The sequence below is a fragment of the Equus asinus genome, chromosome 17 (assembly GCF_041296235.1).
Source record: "Equus asinus isolate D_3611 breed Donkey chromosome 17, EquAss-T2T_v2, whole genome shotgun sequence".
NCBI lineage: Eukaryota > Metazoa > Chordata > Mammalia > Perissodactyla > Equidae > Equus > Equus asinus.
Genome location: NC_091806.1, coordinates 39,406,045 through 39,421,110, shown reverse-complemented (window position 1 = coordinate 39,421,110; position 15,066 = coordinate 39,406,045). Strand labels below are relative to the sequence as shown.

Here is a 15,066-nt window from a genome sequence, read left to right as displayed (position 1 = left end):
CCAGCCCCCACTGCCCCTGTGAGCTGGCTCAGGGCTTCGGCTTTTGAACCCTGTGCACAGAGTCTCCTGGGAGACATGTCCAAGGGGCCTTCTGGACAGACAGAGACTCTGTCCACACCAGGGAGGCCCAAGGAGGCCATGCCCACCGTCGGGCCAGGGCTACCATCTCCTCTGGGCCCTTGGTGGCAGCTCAGCTTCTCTCTTTCTCTCCTTTGTTCCTGAGTCTGAGGTTGAAAACCAAGGTCAAGGGCACACTCTTAAGGGGAGAGAAGCAGGTGCTCCAAGAACATGTTCGTTCAATGGTCAGGGGGCGTGCCTCCCTCACAGTGCCCTTCCCCCAATAGGGCCCTCACCTTGGCCTTGAGCAGTGGCACAGCTTCAGCACATGCCGGCCCCATTCTCAACACTCCTCCTTGGAGCCCCTTTTCCTTAGCTACATTCCTGAGGGCTCAGGCATGGCTCCCTTCCAGAATGTTCCTTTGGCCTTGGAGCTGCCTCTCCTTTCCCTGTGCTCTCAGGTCTCCTCCTGGGGGTCCCAGGAGCCTGACAAGCTGGTGGAGCCCCTCGCCCTCAGCTCCCGGGCTTTCCAGGCCATGCCTTCTGGGGGCTGAGGCTTCTGCCACCTGCCCCCCATGGAAGTCCCCACATTCTCGGTGCTTCTGGCGTATCTGCTTCTTCGGTGGGTCATGTCACAGAGCAGGAGGGGATGGGGAGACTGGAGGAGACTCCCCCAGCAGCTCCACCTTGGAAAGGGAGACGGGCACAGCAAGAGGCTGCCCCATCCGGCAGGCCAGAGGAATGCCGAGGGCCCGAGGCTGAGGCTGCCCAGCATCCCCCCAAGGGAAGGGCAGGCCTGTGCCTCCATGAGGCCTCAGAACAGAGAACCCGAAGGGCCCCTGGTGACCCTCGTCACACTTTCAGCAAGGGCGGAGACCTGGAGACACTTCCCCTTTCTGTGGGTGACCCAACCACCACGTTTACAATGAGTGGAGACGGTGTCCAGTCCAGCTGAGATCCCACTAATCTCATGGGAAGGCTGCATCCCAGCTCTCCTGAAGTGGGGACAGCAGAGGAGGCCGGGGGACCTCAGGCCAAAGGGAGGAGGAGAAAGGCAAGCAGGGAGCCAGGCCTGCCCTAGGAGCGGCTCAGCGGAGGTGATGAAGAGGGGAGAACCTAGGATCTTCCAGAACTGGGGTCTCCACCCCACCGTGAGAGATCAGACGGCTAATGGTGACAGCCAACCTTCTGGTGTGACAGTCAGGGACACTGAGGCCAGGAGAGGTGGAGCCCAGCAAGCGGGCAGCAGGGTCTGACCCACCTTTCAGCTCTTTCCAGCCAGAAACCAGCCCCCTCTCCTCCTCCCACTCCCCACGCCATCTCACCCCTGGCCTGGTCCCAGCCCTCTCTCCCCTCCTCTCTCACCATCTTTCTCTCTCCCACCAGCTTCCTGGGTGCGAGGCTCCCGTCTGCCCGCCTGCGGCTCGCCTCCTCTCTGCCCTGCTTCTCCGAGCCCTCGAGTGTGTGCGTGGGTGTGCGTGTGTGTGTGCTGGGCCCCGGCTGCCCTGCCACCCGCCTCTCTTCCTCCCGCAGGAGCCGACCCGGCCGGCCCTGCTCTCCATGTGCCCGGCACCCCCCCGGGCCCGGTCTCCTCTGCCCCCTCAGGACTTGAAGTTCTTGTTTCTTCTTGTATCTTCCTGTTTTCTCCCCTCTCTCTCTGCCCCTCCAGCGATCTAGACAGAGACTTTTGGAATAACAATGAGAGCACAGTGCAGCAGAAATGGAGCTCCTACCCTCCCAAGGAATTTATTCTAAACATTTCACCCTACGCCCCTTATGGCGACCCACGACTGTCCCTCAAGTGAGTGACTTTACCTGGTTTGATCATATGTATTGAGTATCTGCGCACGCCCTCCTCCCCCTTCCCGGCCCCTCACTTCTCCTCCTGCTCCTCTCCCCCCACGTCCCCACCCACGCACCCCATGGGCAGGCTGACCATGGAGACGAGCAACCCCTCCTGCCCCACCCTGGCCTGCCTGCCCCTCTCCTGTCCCCTCCCCCAGGGCCAGCCACGCAGGAGAGCCCCCTCCGCAGCCACACCCGGCCCCCCCCAGCTGGTCCCACCCCCCTCTGTGCAGTCAGGATGGGGTTGCCCGTTTTTTGGTCCCTCCCTCCGGTGTGGCTCGCTTTTTCCTCCCTGCTGTGCGCTGCTGCCCTGGCTGCTCGGTGGTGGTGGTCGGTGGTCGGTGGTCGTGGAGGTGGTGGCGGTGATGGCGGTGATAGTGGTGGTGAACTCTGACTAACACGGCTTTCTCTCTCTCCCTGCCTGGGGGCCTCCTGGCCTGGACAGCCCGCTCTTCCTCCGTCGCTAACCCTTCGTTGTCCTGTGGGATAGAGTTGGAGGTGGCTGCCCTCCCCCAACCCCCGCCGCCCCTGCCCTAGGCGGTGGGGAGGGGCGCCCCCTCCGTTGTTGTGGTGCGTTGTTCTCCGACCCCTGAGCCCGCCCGGTCCCCCTCTCTCCTCTCTGCAGGCTCCGCTGTTAACCCATTTGCCGTGCTGATGTCTCTCTCTCTCTCTCTGTCTGTCTCTTGTCCGTATGTCTCTCTCCTCCTCCTCTCTCTCTGTCTCTTTCTTCCTTTTATCTGTCATTGTTTTTCCTCCTCTTCCACCCCCCCCCACCCCCACGTGTGGCCTGCCCTCTCTCCCCCACCGCCACCCCCGGTGCCCCTCTGGCCCGGCTGCCTCGTGCCTGCCTCCAGTGGCACCCTCCTGTCAGGCGCCAAAGTGGCCGCCGCAGCGGGGCTGGCGGTGGAGCGGGAAGGCCGGCTGGGGGAGAAGCCGGCGCCGGTGCCGCCACCCGGAGAGGACGCCTTGAGAAGCGGCGGGGCTGCCCCCAGCGAGCCGGGCAGCGGTGGCAAGGCGGGGAGAGGCCGCTGGCGGACGGTGCAGAGCCACCTGGCCGCAGGGAAGCTCAACTTGTCCAAGTGAGTGATGGCCCCATGGCCACCGGAGCCATGAGCTCAGGCCTGCCCCCACCAGGGTGGACAGCGGGACCCCTGGCATGCCCGCTGCTGCCCCCAGAGGTGCCGTCCTCGGCCCCTGGCTCATTCCATCCCTTCACGAGACTCCCATCGTCCTTGCCATCGGACACGACTAACAGTCATGCAGTGTCGCACCTCAGCCTCCGGCTGCTGCCCCCATCAGTCTCTTTCTTTGCCAGTGACCAGGTCATTCCATTTTCTGCCACCAGGGCAGCTTCATTTCAGTCCTTGGGTCATCCCATCCTCTTTGATTGACCGTCCCATCTCAGCCGTGAGGTCATCCCTCCGTGGGCAGCAGACCTGTGGTTCTTCAGCCATTGGACCATCCCATCCTTGGGGAGCCGGCCCACTCAGCCTGTGTTTTATGCCACTCATCGGACACTGGGCCTTACCTCTTACAGCCAGCAGATGGCTCTAGACCCAGAGGTTGAGCCATTCCATATTTGACCATCAGGTGACTCCATTGGTGTGTCCCAGTCTTGCTTGCACCATAACACCATCTGTTATGCAGGCCCACCATGAGCAGCCGGGCTGTCCCCATTGATTCATCCTCATCCCAGCCATCCCCATTGGCTGTCCCAGTCTTGGTCAGCGAGCTATCCCACTGTCAGCTGTTGGGATTATGTGTTCTTGGCGGTTGGGTTGTTGAACCCCAGCTAGCTTCTCTTCTCTGACTAGGGTGGTCTGGACATCAGACAGGACTGTTTCCTTTTCAATAGCTATCTGAGCTTGCCAGACAGACAGTCGGCCCCTCTCTTGAGCCATGGATGTAGGGTTAAGCCCGTATTCTCGGCAGATAGTATGTTTCCCACTCCCCACCCCTACCCCTGGCATGGGGCAGCCTTTCTCATCTTGGCTTTTAGAACCTTTTAGAACCTTCCATTTCCCCACAGCTGAGCTCTTCCAGGCTCTAAATCCTTTGAACTATGACCATTCTCACCCATTGGGACGTAGGTTCCGTTTTCAGCTTTTAGAACTGCCTCGTTCCCAGCTAATGGGGCGGCCTCTCACTTAGAAGGCTGACAGCCCTGACCCCTTCTTAGCTGTTGGGCTGGCCCCTTGTCTCAACTCAGGGCACTCCTGGCTCTTCTCAGATGGCCCCTGGTTCTCACCATTGGGACCACTGAGGGCCACTGCGCTGACACCTCATTGCCTGTTGGCCTAAGGGAACACAGGCCAGTTTCTTCCTTGACATCAGGCCTCAGGAGGGACCCAGAGGGAAGCCCCATACCCCATCAGAGAGCCAGGCCCAGCGCCCCACCTGCCCCCAGCTGCTCCGGCCACAGACTCCAGGCTGGCTGAGGCCTCCATGCCATCCACTGGCTCCAGGCCTGGAGGAACCAATTTTAGTTTCCTGTGACTGAGAGGTTGTAAATTGGACTAATTTGGGATGTGATAGGAAACCAAAATGAGGTCAGCAAAGAGGAGGCGGCCCCACAAGTGCTGTCCTCCTCCTGCCTCTCCTGCCCTCCGGGAGCTGTGGGCTTAGCTGGCCGGCCAGGCCTAAACCTGCCACTGGTGGTAGCCCTGATTCCAAGCCCGAGCCCGGCAAGGCTGCTGCCCCCTCTGAGACCCCAGTGAAAGCCACGTTTTGCTTTTCTTTCTCTCTCTCTTTCTTTCTCTTATTCTCTCTTTACTATTCTCTGACTTTCTTTGGCTCTCTCTCCTCTCTTTCTTTCTCTCTCTCAGCCCACAGGGGCAGCTAACTGTTGTCCTTTGGTTCCCAGGGTAGGCTCAGGGGGTGAGCGGAGCTGAGGTCTGGCTGCAGTGGTGAAAGTGGCTCCAAGGGCCCTGGGACGCCTCCCCGGGTACGTGGCTGCCCTGTAGCCCTAGATCAGGAATGGGCAAGCTTTCTCTTTAAAGGGCCAGTTGAGAAGTATTTAGGCTTTATAAGTCACATAGCCTCTTTTACAACCAGTCAACCCTGCTGTTGTAGTCCCAAAGCAGCCATAGACAGGATGTAAATGAATGACTGTGTGGCTGCGTTCCAATAAAACTTTATTGACAAAAGCAAGTGGCAGGCCGGATTTGGCCCACAGGCTATAGTTTGCCCACGCCTGCCCTAGGCCACGGGATTGGGAGATGCAGGGGAGGGGCAGAGGAGGAAGAGGCTGCGACTTCCGAGGCTCTGGCCCTGCCTGGACTGAAATCTCTGGCCAGGGGATAAAGCAGGCAGGTTGTCTGGGGGAGGCCAGGAGTCTCTACTCCTTCTGCCTCCATCTCCTGACACGTTTGCAACTACCACTGGCATGAGGAGACTGAGTGATGCCACACATCCCTGGGCCCAACCTTATTAGGTCCTCGTGGCAACCCCCCAATGGAGGCAGCTCAGGGGTTATTCTTTTACCCCCATTTTACAGATGAAGAAACCAAGAGGTGGCCTCCCTTTTCCGAAGTCCCAGTTAGGAAGCGGCAGAGATGAGCTTTGAACCTGGGTCCCTCTGACCTCACACCACCTCTGTTCAGCCACATCCTTTTTCTTCTCTGTCCCTGCCCCCATTCCCAGCACTTTTCAGAGATGCTGGCGGACCCATGAGGCAGGTGCCCCCTTGCAAATGCATAGAGGAGAGGACAGTCGCCCTGTTTTCCATCAGAATTGTGGCAAAGAGGCCAGACAAGTGGCTACAGGAGCTCCCACCTCATCTGCTCCTTTCCTGGGTCCTCTCCTCAGACTGGGAGTCGTTCCCAAGATACCAGGAAAAGACACTGAACCTCAGAAACAGGGAAATCTGGGAGGAGGGCAAAGATCTGCCCCAGAGCCCGAATCCTAAGGCAGCCCTGGCCGCAGGGCCGAGGTCTGGGAGCCCGAGGACCCTCCTTGGACAAAATGTAGGAAGTGCTGACTTCCCCCGACTCACCAAGCATTACTAGGCCAGCTCTGCACTGGGCTGGATTTCCTCGTGTCTCCAAAGGCTAGTAGTACTTAGAACACAGAGGCAGCCTTTGCTGGGGTCCCCCGGCGAGACAGCGGGAGGAGGTGGCAGCAGGTCCCTCCACCCCCTCCCATCCCAACACGACAGGCAGCCGCAGGGCCCTGGGACCGCCTTCACCACGCAGCCTCCACAGCTCCTGAGGCCCAGTCAGAGCAGCAGAGAGGTCGGCTCAGACAGCAGGTATTTGGGCCCAGGCTGAGCCCAGGCCAGAGGGTGGGCTGGGCAGGGCCGACCTGGGGGCCTCAGGGTGGGCGCAGGGCTTTGTGGCCTCCCGGGTGAGGTGATGGCAGCGACGGCAGCGGCGACATCTCCCATGGAGGCCTGGCGAGGTCCAGCAGAGCGCGCCCTCCACGGGGGCCTCCTAGTCCTGGCCCTGGGCTTCCTGCTCCTCCACTGTGATCCCTTCACCTGCTTCTCCTTTCTCTCCTCTCCTCCACCCACCCCAAGTTTCGAGGACTCCACCCTGTCCACGGCCACTACCCTTGAGTCTATCCCCAGCTCCACGGGAGAGCCGAAATGCCAGCGACCCCGCACCCTGATGCGGCAACAGAGCCTGCAGCAGCCGCTGAGCCAACACCAGCGGGGCCGGCAGCCCAGCCAGCCCACCACCAGCCAGAGCCTGGGCCAGCTGCAGGCCCACACGGGCTCGGCGCCTGGTGCCAACTCCCGGGCCTATGGCCGGGGCCAGGCTCGGCAGGGCGCCTCGGCCGGCTCCAAGTACCGGGCGGCCGGGGGCCGCAGCCGCTCCAACCCGGGCAGCTGGGACCACGTGGTGGGGCAGATTCGAAACCGAGGCTTGGACATGAAATCCTTCCTGTAAGTCCCCCCCCTGGAGCGGCCCAGCCCCCCACCTCCCCGACCCAGCCTCTTTCCCCCACATCTCCTTGAGAGCAGCTGTCCTGCTCATGGTCCTTCATCTCCACGGCAGGGTGCCTAGCAGACTTGGCCACCCCCCATCCCCAGCCTCTTGTGGCTCGTGGCTTGTGCCTAAAGCCCCCCAGGGAAGGCTTCGTATCTGAGCCACCCCTCTGAGGACCCCAACCCCCCTTGGTACCTTTGGGGCTCAGACAAGGTCCCCCCTAAAAGTCAGTGGAGACACTGGAGGTTGCTGCTGCGGTGCCCAGATCTGTCTGCTCTTTCCGGCTAGTCCCAGGCTGCTCCTGGCCACCCTGCCAGCCTCGCCCTCTGCTCCCTGTGCTCCTGTGACCTCTCTCCTCCCCTGCTCCTGTCCAAACCTAGTCTTCTTTTGCTCCATCTCCCAGGCCCTGCCTCCTCCTCTCCAGTTCACTTCTCTGTAACCCGACTCTGCTCGCCTTCCTGCCCCCACTTCCTCCCTCCCTCTCACTTCCGCTGTCCCTGCCATCGGCCCTGTCCTCTGCCTCTCCGACCTTCCATAGCCACCTGTCCTCCAGCTCCCGCCCTGGCTCCCGTCACGACCCATCCCCAGAGGACAAAACGTTGGATGTTCCCCCAAAGCTTTAGAAAATGTCGTTTCCAAGTCAGAGCCTTCTTTCTCGGGTACAGGTCTGAGAAACAACAACACGCCATCGATGTCTAACCTCAGCCATTCCCCCCCTCCCCGGCTGTGTGTTCCCACCCCTTGTTGATAGGGGCCCCACCCAGGGTGCCCTCTCCCTGGCATCCCTCTGGCCCTCTGCACTCACTCTCAGAGCCCAGGGCAGGCCTGGGCTTTGGTCCCTGACATCTCCCACCTCCTCCGGCCTAACATGACCTTCCTTCCAGGCTCTGGGGATTATTCCTCTCGCCCAGGTCTTCCCTGGGAGCACTTTTCACAGAGCAGGAGACCAGCACACTAAGCCTGGGAGAGGAGACAGGGAGGGGGACGGGGAAGGCCAAGGTCAAGGCCCAGCTCATTGGCAAGATACAAGGATTCTACAGGCATGCAAGTCCCTCGGAGCATCCTGCCTCTCCTCTGGCTGAGACCCCAGCCCGAGCTTCCAGGGTGGACAGGAGTGCTGCCCCTGGGAGAGGCACTCTGACAGCTTCCCACACATGTCCAAGTGGGCTGTGGCCCTGGCCCAGCAGGACATGCCACCTGTGACTCTACTTGGCAAATCGGGCAGTGCATTCTGGACTCTTCCCCACCCAGGGACCCTCATGGATCCACCTGGATGCCTGCATGAGACAAGATGCCCACCAGAGCCTTCTGACTTCCAAGTGGTGGTTTGTTTTGGGACAGATTCCATGGCACTGGTGTGGATTCGGAGAGTGGAAGGAAGTGGTTCTGCTGTGGCTTGAACAGAACTGAGGACCAGCCGGGCCCCTGCTCCGCTCTGTTCCTCCTGACCTCCGGCTGCTCTTTGCACAGCCATCACCCTGCCTCCTGTTCTAGCAGCCGTCACACTGGCGCAGGGGCGGTCCTCACACTCTGGGAAGAAAGGAGCCAGCTTTGTGAAAGCCCCTGTGCACCAACTCTTCTCTGCCCACCGCCACCCTCGTCAGCCAGGATTGGATGAGCAGTGGTCCCTTGCCAGCATCCTTTGCCAGCATCCTTTGTCCACACTGCTTCTGCCCACTTTGGTGCCCCTCACTTGCCAGCCACCTCCAGAGCTCACCCTACCCACTACCTCCTCCGCCTGTAGCTCCTCACTGCAGGGGTCGGCAAACTTTTTCTGTAAAGGGCCAGATTATAAATATTTTAGGCTCTGCAGGACACATGTGGTCTCGATCGCATTTAAAAATGTACAAACCATTCTTAGCTTGTGGGCTGTGCAAAAACAGGCCACCAGCTGTAGTTTCCCGACCCCTGACCCCCGCCTTCGGTTTAGCTGGCATGCTTCTGAGGCCCTTCTCTTGCCCCAAAAGCTGGTGGCCCAGGTAGAGGGTCAAGGTGGGGGGGGCTAGACAGCCCCCCCCCCAAGATCCCACCCCATCTTGCCGGGAGGGAGGCTTTGCTCCTGCTGAAAGGGTGTCCCCCCCCCGACACCACCAGCTTCACCCCAAATCTCCCCCTCTTGCCATTGTGGCCTGCCATGCCAGAGAGAATGACAAATTGGGAAATTATGCAGAGGAGCCCTTTGTTTTTAAGAAGAACCAAAGGAATATCTGAAAAATGCATTAACCGGGAAAAACATGTTGTTTTCGCTGGGTTCGCCTTCCCCCAGCTCAACCAGCTCCCAGGCAGCCAAATGGAATTTTACCAACTCGATGGCAGCACCGGTGGGCAGAGAACAAAGAAAATGTGGATTTGTCCTGAGTGAAGTGAGGAGTTTTCCCCCAAAAGTTAGATGCCAGTGCAAGCGTCAGCCTGGAGTGACTGCGCCCGGGACAAAGATACAAAGAGAAGACAGTGCGGCCACTTAGCTTTCTCCCCTCCCTCGGACCCCACTGCCCTCTCCCATTTTCTAAGACCCCTGCGTCCCCACTGCTCCCCTCAGACGCCATTTCTCACCTGCTAGAGTTCCTTTTTTTCTTTTTTGCTGAGGAAGATTATCCCTGTGCTAACATCTGTGCCAGTCTTCTCTATTTTGTATGTGGGTTGCTGCCACAGCATGGCTTGATGAGAGGTGTGTAGGTCCATGCCTGGGATCCGAACCTGTGTACGCCAGGCCACTGAAGCAGAGCACGTGAACTTAACCACTACACCACCAAGCTGGCCCCTAAAGGTCCTTTTTTGACAACCTCTCTGGGAAATAGCCATAGCTAGCTGTTCCTCTCTAAACTTTGCCCTCCTGGGTGATGGTTGAAGTTGTAGACTTCTGGAACATTCCGTCAGGCTTACCATCTTTCCCTTGGCCCTTCTTGAGTCATGCCTTCATACCTGCCCCATCCAAGAATCCCTGTCCCTTTGTTTGGATGAGAGAACCAACGCTGGATGAGCTCCACGAAACATCCAGAAAATGCCCACAAACTCAGGTGGTTTTGAGGGGTGGCAGGTCACTTTTCATCCCTGGAAAATGCAGTTGTCCAGCGGTTCTCTGAGAAGGCTCCATTCTAAAGATGTCACAGCTGGACCTCCGGCCCCACACTGCTGCCCACACGTCAGCTCTGAGGGGTTCTCGCCTTCTCCTTGTCTGCCTCGACTGCCCAGCCTCCTCCACACTGTCCTCGCTGTGCACACAGGCTCCCTCGAGTCCTGCTGGGACTTCTCCAGACCTTGCCAAGTTTCTGCACTTTCTCTCTCTCCACCTTTGTTTTTTGGTGTCTTCTGGACGACTCCCCCAAGGAAAGGCCCCTGGACTGGACCCACAAACCTTGGTGGTGGTTCCCTGAGTGTCTGGGAAGGGGGACACAGGAGAAGGCCCACGATGGCCACATGCCGTGTGCCTAAAGGGACTTCCATTCTTCTCTGAAGGGCTGTGAGGCCAGGTACTGGGGGAGGGAGCTCCTAAGACCCCTCCTGGCATCAAGGACATCTGGCTGACCATGAGCGAGACATGTCTTTACGAGGGGCTTCCAGAAGCCTGGGCGCGGTGCCCACTGGATTTCCAAACTTTCCAAGAACCTCCCAAACCTACCTGCACAGTCGCAAGATGGTGACACAGCCCCACCCTCTTCTCCCGGGGGCCCGGATGGTGGGAAGGGAGATGAATTAGCTTTAGAAATCCGCCGTGTCCCAGGGCCTGTGTTCTGCTCTCCCCCCCAGCCTTCCCCGTGTGTCTCCTCGGAACGGTCCCATCCACATGCCATCTCAGCAGGCCTCTGCCCAGCCCTGGCCCGTTTCTCTCCAGAGAATCTTGCTCTGGCCCCAGGCGAGCTGGACCTCAGGCCGTGGATGCCTCCCCTCCATCCCCTCCCTCCCCGCCTCCACCCTGCTCTGCTCTCCAACTGTTGACAGTGCTGAAGTTTGTTTTCTCTCCTGCAGGGCCAGTTTCTTACGCTTGTTTCTTCTCTCTCTTTGTCTCTGTCTCTCTCTCCTTCCCCTCCCTGCCCCCGCCTGTGGGGCCTCCTCGTGTCACCCCGGCTGGTGGGCTGCCCCCACCCCGGGCAGGGAAGGCCGGATGGTGGTGCTATCCTTGGTCTTAGGGCTTTCGGAACAGGATGACTTTGCCAATATCCCTGACCTGCAAAACCCAGGAACCCAGCAGAACCAGAACGCTCAGGGGGACAAGAGGTACGAGCACAGGCGAGGGCCTGCGGCGGCGGCAACGGCAGAAAAGGAGGCGCGGAGGGGCCACCTGCCTCCACTGGCCCGGCTGCTGGACGAGGTGGCGGCACCTTCAGCGGATGCTGAGCGGGAGGACAGCCCCTCCCCGGCCGGTGCCCTCACACACGCCACCCCGGTGGTGTCCCCCGGGTCTGAGGCCATGCGGCCGTCCTGGGACCATTCTGGATCAAGCCTGCTCCCCGGCACGCTTGCCCTTGCCCGGAGCAAGCCAGCCTGTCTGCCCCATCTTCCTGCTTGGCCCCCCTCTGCTGCCCCCTCATCCTTCATCTCTGCCCCACCCCCGACCCAGAAATCCCAGTTTCTCTGGTGGTTGGTGGGTGGGGGGGATGTTAGGGAAGGGGCGCCAGCCTATTCTCCCTCATCCCCGCCACCGCAACCTCCCTCGTGCCTGGAACACCCACTGCAAGGGGGTGACTGGGCTGCTGGCTGATGGAAGAGCCCCGTGGGGGGAGGGTCTGGGCCATGGGAGAGGCCCGGTGACCAGAAAGAACCAGAAAAGCAGCCCTGAGCTTGAGACACCAGGAGGAGGGAACGGGGTGAGGAGCCGAGAGCAGCTGGGAGCTCTGCTGCTGGCTCTCAGGGCCCTGTGGCAACCAGGAGTAGCCCGTGTGGCCACCACACAGGCTGAGAGAGGGCTAGGCATATAGCGGTCCATAGCCTCGGCCACCAGGAACTCAGGGAAGCATCTCCTGATGCCCCCCCATCTCAAGGAGGGGGTGGAGCCCTGGGGAGGGGGACTGGGAAAGGTTGGAGGTCCTAGGGCTCTGGTGGCATCACATAGGTGGGGTGACCCTCGCCTGGCCGCCTCCTTGCTCCTGGCCTTGGGCCGGGTGGCCACACACCCGTGGTCGTGGGAGGATGGCTCATCATCTTGGTCAGGTCTGCTTCTCATCAGACAGGAGAGCATGTGGCCTAGCAGGCAGGATGCTGGCCTTCTAGCTCTGGTTCTGCCAGAGCCTCACTCTGCAACCTTGGGCAAGTCACAGCCTCTCTGGACCTCTGCTTCCTGGGCTGTCAAATGAAGGCTTGAACAGGGTGACCTCTTCCAGCTGGGACATGCTAAGCTTCTCATAGGGGAACAGGCCCTTGGGCTGGGGCACTTGTTAGAGTCCCTGACTTTCCTGAAGAGGCCCTTAGGGGCAGGAGGGGACTGTCCCAGGCTGCTGCCAGGGGCCTGTGGGCTAGGGAGGGTTAGGCCAAGAATTAGCTGACTTGCCTGTCCCTCTGGTGGCTTCTGGAGACCAGCCTTCTCATTTTCTCCCCATCTCAAGTCCCCAGTTGCATGTCCCCAGGCATAGCTGGAAGTCCCCAGAGAGTGGGAGGGGAGAGCTTCACTCAGTGGCACAGATGGTGTCACACCCTGAGCCCGAGTCCTGGGGTGCGGGAGGAACAGAGCCCGCCCCCTCCAACCCACCTGGCGCTACAGGAGTCCCGGCTTCCTGGGCTGGGGCCTCAGAGCTGGGCTGCAGGCAGGCCTGAGGGCCACGGGGAGAGGGCCGGGGGCCAGAGGCGAGAGGCTGCAGGAGGGGGGCCGGAGCCCTCCAAAAGCCTGCTAAGAACCCGAGCCCTTGACAGGAGAGGTGTGAAGCGTGAGGGAACACATGCAGGCTGGAAACGAGATTTCTCATCACCCATGTGTTAATTAACTGGCTCCATTTTCACCCACAGCCTATATTTACCTCCTTGCCACTCAGGTCTCACTCCATATTTTAACACACCCATCCCTTCTGATCATTACATCAGTTTGTCCCTGGCCTTCCTGGGAAAGAGGGGTGTGGAGGGGGAGGCCACCGGCCCTGGCCCCCACCTGCCCTGACTTTCCGAGTGGACCCGTGCCATTCCCACCTGGTCATACCCACCCCATCCTGGAAACTCATTTCTCATGGCCCCTGGGGTGACTGGCCGCTGCGAGGGTGTCCGGAATCCAGCGCCTCCTCCCCAGCACTCTCCCCATCCCAAGCTTGTTGTTGGCACCACCCACCAGGCCACAGGCACCTTAGGGCTCCAGCCCTCTGGGCTTCTGGCTCCTTGGACCTTGGAATAGTGGGCCTGGGCCGGCTGCCTCTTCCTCTTCGGCTTCTGCCTCCAGACTCAGGGTCTGCCCTTCTGCCCCAGTCCCCCTTTCTCCACCCAGCTGATCCCTCCGCCAGATGTCTCCAGAGTAAGGGGTGGGTGGCTGTTGTTGGGGAAGATGCTGAGCCCCTGGGGTCTGTTAGCAGCAGGCTCCTGGGAGACAGGAGGGCCCCAGGAGGCGGAGCAGCCACTCTAGGTCCCAGGGGAGGTGGCGCTGCGTCTAGCAAACAACACGGAGATGGGAACGTGGGTCCCTGCCCCCCACTGCCAGGATTCTTGGTGGCCCTGAAGACCCCCATCTGGGATCCACCAGTCCCTGGGCCTCAGCACAGTGGGCCCCAAGAACTTCAGAATGCTCCTGGGCCAGAGAGGGAGGGAAGGAGGCCAAGGCCGCCCCTGGGTCTCATGCCCAGCTGTGCCCATTCCGCCCTGCACCCATCCCCACCGCATGCTCTCAGCCATCCCTTCCACCATTGCTCCTTGGGATCCAAATGGTTTCCACCGTGGCCCCACCCCCACCCAAGTGGGGCGCTGGGCAGGGCGGGGACCTGGCCACCCCATCACTCTCCTTGCCCCGAAGCCACCATGTTTCTTCTGTCCTGGTGTGTGTCCCCCGCCTCCTCTCCGCCTCTCCCCTCAGCCGCTCGCTCCTCCTGTCCCCCTGTCCGCCCTGCAGCCTTCTTCACTCGTCTCCGACTAACCCTTCTTGGCCTCTCTCTCTCTCCCCCCTCCTTCCTCCCATCTGCTCCTCACAGGGATGTCCCCGGGCCAGCGACGGGCCCCTCCGCCTCTCCCTCTGCCTCTCTGTGCCCTTGTCTCTCTGTCTCTCTCTGTCCTGTGACCTCCGATAGCTTCCGTGGCGCTGACCATCTTTTCCCAGGCTGCTTTGCAGCTGTGCTGACGCTGTGGTGTGGCCAAAATAACTCTGACTTTCTCATACCTGCAGCAGTCAATCTCATGCTCTCTCCTCCTCTCCCACTCTATTTTTAACCTGACTTTACCTCTCCAGCTATTTCAGTCTCCTCTTCCTCCCCGTGCCTGCCTGCGTGAGCACGTGTCCACGTGCGTGTGTTCATGTGTGTGTATGCTCTGCCATGTGTGTCCGTGTGTGTGTCCTGTATGTGCGTGCTCTGCTGTGGCCGCACCTCTGGGACAGACGCCCCTTGTGTCCCGGGCGGGGTGGGGCGTTTCTGTGTCGTCCAGGCAAGCCCAGGTTCTCACAGCAGGTGCGTCGTGCGTCCGATTCTGGAACCACTCCCTGCTTTTTCTGTTTCAGTCTATCCCAATTCATGTACACACCTGGGCATGCCTGGGTCCCCCCTGAATGTTTCCTCTGTGGATCTAAGTGTGTGCATCGCTGTATATGTGTCATCTCACTGCTCTGGTGACCTGCCTGGTTGCCCCTCCTACTCTCTCCCTATTGCTCTGAGTGTCAGGCTTGTGTGCACTCGTGTGTGTGTGTGTGTGTGTGCCTGTGTGTGCACGCCTTGCTGTTGGGTCCCGGTGTCTCCCCTCCAGGGCCCAGCATATTCCGTGCATGTCTGCCTGTGGTGGCCAACTGTGTGCTGGCGGCTGGTCCATACCGAGGCCATGGCTTGTGTCCAGCCTGTGTGTGTCTCAGTCTGTGGCTCTGGTTCTCAAAGCTGTTCTGTTGTAGCCTGTCTCAAGCCCCGTGCTGCCAGTCTCCCTGTCTCTTCCTAGCTGCCTGCCCCCACCTCTCCTCCTCATGGGATGTTCCAGCCTGGTCCCTGGGCAGCCTTTTAGTGCCCCCTTTCTGAGCCCCAGCTGGACGGAGGCTGGGCTCACAACCCAGCCACTGGGCCAGAGAGCCCGGCTTCCTGGGAACAGCCTGGAGTTGGGGTGCAGACAGGGCCTCACGTGGAACAGACAGATC

General features: G+C 60.4%; 1 protein-coding gene across 12 annotated transcripts in view; it reads left to right on the top strand.

Moving 5' to 3' along the window:
• Window positions 1–15,066, top strand: part of SYT7 (synaptotagmin 7) — a 66,680-nt gene that overhangs the window by 36,223 nt on the left and 15,391 nt on the right. For 2 of the 12 annotated variants that reach the window (XM_070487943.1, XM_070487950.1), the window contains 5 exons: window positions 1,727–1,858; window positions 2,757–2,981; window positions 6,059–6,151; window positions 6,419–6,787; window positions 10,923–11,045. The exons of 1 other annotated variant lie outside the window; for it this stretch is intronic. In XM_070487943.1, coding sequence (XP_070344044.1) covers window positions 1,727–1,858; window positions 2,757–2,981; window positions 6,059–6,151; window positions 6,419–6,787; window positions 10,923–11,045 — 942 coding nt within the window. Of the gene's footprint in view, window positions 1–1,726; window positions 1,859–2,756; window positions 2,982–6,058; window positions 6,152–6,199; window positions 6,788–10,922; window positions 11,046–15,066 lie in introns of those variants that run through there. 9 more of the 12 variants (XM_070487944.1, XM_070487945.1, XM_070487946.1 and 6 more) reach the window with 9 other exon arrangements.